The 5,159-nt window shown below is 40.0% G+C and overlaps 1 protein-coding gene across 1 annotated transcript; it reads left to right on the forward strand.

The window, feature by feature from the left end:
- The first annotated feature begins 641 nt into the window (after positions 1-641).
- Positions 642-2,355, forward strand: LOC141614321 (uncharacterized). The gene is made up of 3 exons (XM_074433077.1): positions 642-920; positions 1,349-1,547; positions 1,694-2,355. The coding sequence occupies exons 1-3, from the start codon at positions 642-644 to the stop codon at positions 2,353-2,355; spliced, it is 1,140 nt and encodes a 379-aa protein (XP_074289178.1).
- Positions 2,356-5,159: the final 2,804 nt, after the last annotated feature.

A 5,159-nucleotide genomic window follows, 5' to 3' on the forward strand; every position in this document is an offset into this window, starting at 1 on the left:
TGGTTTAGTAGAAACATAAATTAAGCTGCAAGATTTTGATAATGTTTTAAATAACCTTGGCTCTCATTCGCTAGGAGTTAACAATAATAGTTTTCATCAAGAGGGGAAAGTTTGGCTTATTTGGAATCCAAATGTATTTAATATTAATGTTCTCCATACTACTGCAGAAACCATTACTGCTCATGTGACTTAAATGTCTACTGGAGATCAGTTTATGTTTAGTGTGGTTTATGGCTTCGATGAAGACAGTTAGAGGAATGATTTATGGACCCATTTGAAGGAGGAACATGATAGATATTCTAGGCCATGAGGAGTATGTGGAGATTTTAACAATGTTCTTCATTTTAATGAAAAAATATGGAGAGAGGTGTCCTGGCATGACATTGCTGCTTTCAGGGACTGTGTTCAATACTGAATGATATCAAGGGGCAAGGAGATTTCTTCACTTGGAATAACAAGCAAGACCTTGCTTCTAGAGGTTTTTTTTAGAATAGATAGATTCTTGATAAATGATGATTGGATGGCTTTGTATCCTACTGCATATGCTCACTTTCTTCCTGAGGGGTTATTTGATCATAACCCATGTGTGTGCTATAAGAGAGGTCGGGGATCAAAGGAGACCTCTATTTAGGTACTATAATATGTGGAGTCTGGATGCTGGATTTAAGGATATTGTGAAGTCTGTATGGAGCAAGCATGTGAATGACACCCTCATGTTTCAACTTGTTACTAAGTTAAAGAATCTGAAAAAACCTTTGAAGGAACTGAATAGGAACAGATTCTCTGATATAGAGAAATCTGTTGGGGTTGCTAAGGCCATTTTGGAAGATCTACAAATTCAAATGCATCGGGAACCTACTGATTTTCATATCCTGGCTGCTGAGAGTGAGGCCTCAGAGACTTATAAGCACCTGTGCAAAGTAAACATAGTTTTCTTAGTCAAAAGGCTAAAATTGAGTGGAGTAAATTTGGGGATGAGAATTCCATGTACTTTCACAGTCAAATTAGAGCTAGGCAGACTCATAATAGAGTGATGTGAATTAAAGGGACTGATGGTATGTTGTACAACAATCCACATGATATTTATGAAGCATTCCTTAATTATTATAAGGAATTATTGGGTATTAGTTAAGCCACAACTCCGGTGCATTATCCCACAGTCAGGACTGGCACTCTAATAAGCAAGGAACAAGAACGATTCCTCTTATCTCCAGTGACTATAGAAGAAGTTAAAGCCAACGTTTTTTCTATTCCTGCCATGAAATCTCCTGGACCTGATGGATATACCAGTCAGTTTTACAAGGACTCATGGGAGGTTGTTTGAGATGATACTATTGTTGCCATTCAGGATTTCTTTAGGACTGGTAAGCTACTTAAGCAAGTAAACACTACAACTCTTACCCTCATCCCTAAAGTTACTAATCCTGTAAGTGTGATTGAGTTTAGACCAATAGCTTGCTGTAATACAGTCTATAAAGCTATTGCTAAAGTGATTTTTAGTAGACTTAACAAAATTTGCCAACTTTTATCAGTGAAAATCAAGAGGGGTTTGTGAAAGGAAGGAATATTGTGGAGAATGTGTTAATCTGTCGGGATTTGGTGAGACTTTACAATAGGAAGTAGGCCTCACCTAGGTGTTTGATTACGATAGATGTGAGGAAAGCTTATGACTCTGTGGAATGGTCTTTTCTAGAACAAATGCTTCAAGCTTTTAAATTCCCTCAGAAGTTAATTGAACTGGTTATGAGTTGTGTGACTTCTCCTATATATTCCCTGGCTGTTAATGGTAGTAATTTTGGGTTCTTTCCTGGAAAGAGAGGATTAAGGCAAGGATATCCTTTGTCCTCTCTCCTTTTCACTCTATGCATGGAGTACTTATCATGGATTTTGGGAGTGATCTCTTATCAAGAGGGGTTCAGATTCCATCCTCTTTGTAGGCACACTAGGTTAAACCACCATTTGCTATTTGCATATGGCCTACTCATGTTTTGCAAAGGGACTAAGACCTCTATCATGTGGATTTTAAGAAGCTTATCCACATTCTTTAATGCATCTAGTTTGACTATGAATAAAGATAAGACTGAAATATACTTGAATGGGGTGCCTTCCAATGTTATTGACAATATCCTCCAAGTACTTGGTTTTCATCAGAGCAGGCTTCCTTTCAAGTACTTAGGGGTACCAATTTCTGCAAAGAAACTCACAAAAACTGAGGGGATGAAGCTGAATGATAAGATAGTTGCAAGGATTAAAGGATTGGGAAATAGGCATCTCTCAGCATGGAGATTGATCCTGGTGCAATCAGTTCTGACCTCTCTTCATGCTTACTGGGCTAAAAATTTTTTTCCTACCTAATGGCATCATTAAGAGGATAAATGCCATCTGCATAAACTTTTCTGGGGAGGAGGAGCTCAATATAAGAGAGCACCTGATTTCAGTTGGAACACTTGCTGTTTATCTAAAGAAGAAGGTGGATTAGGCATCAAAGAGACTAAGAATTTGAATATAGCATTTATGGGAAACTATGTGTGGTGGCTTGCTAGTAAAAAGGATCACTTATGGGTAAGATGGGTAAATCATGTTTATATGAAAAACATTGAGTGGTCTGACTATAGTGCACCCTCGGATTGTAGTTGGTCTTAGAAAGAAAATTGCACATACTATAACTAAATTCAAGCAAGCCTACACACAGAACAAGTGGCTAAATGAAACTACTGAGTATACTCTAAGAGCAGGGTGTAACTGGTTGAGAGGCAATCAGCCTAAAGTGATTTGGAGATTTATTTATTGGAATTCTTTGAACATTCCTAAGTCTGCAATTATCTTTTGGGCAATGATGCATAAAAAATAGCTCACCAAAGATAGAATGATTCGAATGGGTATCAGTGTGGATGGTAATTGTGACATTTGCTCTGCAGCTCCTGAAGACCACGAGCATTTGATTTCCTTCTGTAGATATACAAGGTCGTGTTGTAGTATCCTTCAGAGGAAACTTCATTTTCAATTTAGTCTAAATGATCTGATTGAGTGGTTCTCAAGAAGTAGAGGTATAACCAAGATGCAAAGGAGATTTGTGGGAGCTTATCATGTGGCTCTTCTTTATGGTATTTGGACTATAAGAAATTAGGTAAGAATCAGTGCTTTGGTGAGGAGTCCAGAGTGGTTGGTGCAGAAAACTATTGCAGATGTACTGAGCAGATTTCAGAAGCTTAATGACAATACGTTACAGCAGCGTGACAGAGTATGGCTGTAGGTATTCCAGTGACATCTTTTGACTTATGATTTTTTGATGTACAAAGCATATATGAAACATTGTAACCCTTGATCTTTTGATTTCTATAATATACTTAACCGTCCCCCCCCCCCCCAAAAAAAAAAGATATATTCGAAGGGTATTTCTGAGGGCTATCGAAGGATTATAAAAATTATCTGAAGGAATTTTTCGAAAGGTTAACATACTGTAATACCCGTCCTTTTAAGGACCCGTGGACTGACATTGACCGACCTTAGAGACATATCTTGACCTTCGGGAACCTTATGAGTGATGACTGGTGACGATGTGAACTTTGACTGGTGTTACTCGATCTAGCTGAGGCTACTCGACCGAGTAGCTTTGGGGCTCGATCGAGTAGGTGCCACTGGATCGAGTAAGTTAGTGACTCGATCGAGTAACGGGTTGGCAGCGAGGGATTATAAATCGTGTTTCTTGAAATCTCAAATCATTTCTGCACCTCATTTCCTAAACCTAGATGCCGTCTCTCCTTCTTCCTTTCACCATAATTCCTTCCTTTGAGGTCCTTGAGGATGCTTACGCCATGGGGATGGTTGCTTGAGTCGGGTAGCGGTCTTGACGCCGGATAGCTATGTGTAGGTATGTCATCGTCATCATCATTGTCGTTGTTGTTTCAGTTAGGTTTGTAGTGGTAGTGATAGATGGTTGTATTGTTTGTAAAGGTGTGTTGCGTGGTTAATTGATATCATATGGTCGGACGTGGAATCGCTGTGATTGGCTAAAGGTAGGTTCTCCTACTCAGTACTGTTGATTGTCTAGAATGTCTTTTGATGTGGTCTGGTTGTAGTGTCGGTGTAATTGATTGATTGTGGTAGTTTGGTTGGTGTTGTGTTGTTTCGTTTATCTTTGTTGTGGTGCAGCTGATTGTGTTTGGTTGGCTTTGGTTCTCGAGGTGCGTCCTCGGCTGAGTCGAGTCACTTGCGGGAGTGTCTTCACGACCGTAGTTCGCTCTCCGTGGAACCCGCCACAGGAGGGGATGTGCACATTAATGGACATGGGTTTATCGCTCAGTATGATGAGCGGGAATTTGGTGGGTACGGCTGCGGTCCCCCACTGGCAGGGCTGGTCCAGTGGACAGTCGGTGGCGAAGATTAGTTGGAGGAGATGTGATGTGTGTACGTTTTGTTGTACCTGTGTTGTGTCTGTGGTTGTTGGTGTGTTTCTTCAGTTACTGACCTTGTGTGGTTTGTTTTGTTATTTGTTTCTGTTGTGTCTGCCGTGATCCCTTATGGTGAGCAGTCAGTCTTAGCAGGTTGTGATCTGGATGTTAGCTGGGTGCTTGGCGGGATGAGCCTTTCACGAGTTACGACAGAAGTAGTCCACATAGCTGACAGTAGTTTGAGTTGTACCTTTATACATGTGTATCTTAGTTTTGTTAATCACTATAATGTAACTTAATTGTTCTTTTATCGACATTTGATTATTACTGTCCTCGGGCAACCGAGATAGTGACGCTCTTATATGCTAGGGAAGGTCTTGTTAAGGCTCCTGAGTATATGGGGGTGTCACAAAGTGTTATCAGAGCGACAATTTTGAAACCTGTAACAAATGAGCCAAATGAACGTAGTGAGTCTAATAAAATGAACCTTGTCTAAGTGTATTAAGAGCCCCAACTGATGCTAGATTTTTGGTGAGTAGGCACCCTCATTTCAAAATCGTGGCCCCATTATGCTTAAACCAGTCACCGGGTATGGGAATGTCGAGTCGGAAGACTATGTGCCTAGTATGTGTAATAGTCATGTTAGAAATGCTTGTGATGGGGTCTTTATGGATGCTAGTATGTGTAATTGTGATGAGGAACTGTGTGCGTATATGGTTGAGTAGAAATGTGTAAGAAAGTAATGGAAGTGGTGGAATGCTTATAATT

Source organism: Silene latifolia, chromosome 11 (assembly GCF_048544455.1).
Source record: "Silene latifolia isolate original U9 population chromosome 11, ASM4854445v1, whole genome shotgun sequence".
NCBI classification, from domain to species: Eukaryota; Viridiplantae; Streptophyta; class Magnoliopsida; order Caryophyllales; family Caryophyllaceae; genus Silene; species Silene latifolia.

What these genes read in the sequence shown, in the direction of transcription:
- LOC141614321 (XM_074433077.1), top strand. Translation starts at nt 642, where the DNA reads ATGTGGAGTCTGGATGCTGGATTTAAGGATATTGTGAAGTCTGTATGG. An exon ending in CTTATAAGCACCTGTGCAAA is followed by an intron (nt 921 to 1,348) that starts GTAAACATAGTT and finishes GTTGCCATTCAG; the next exon opens with GATTTCTTTAGGACTGGTAA. An exon ending in ATCAGTGAAAATCAAGAGGG is followed by an intron (nt 1,548 to 1,693) that starts GTTTGTGAAAGG and finishes GGTCTTTTCTAG; the next exon opens with AACAAATGCTTCAAGCTTTT.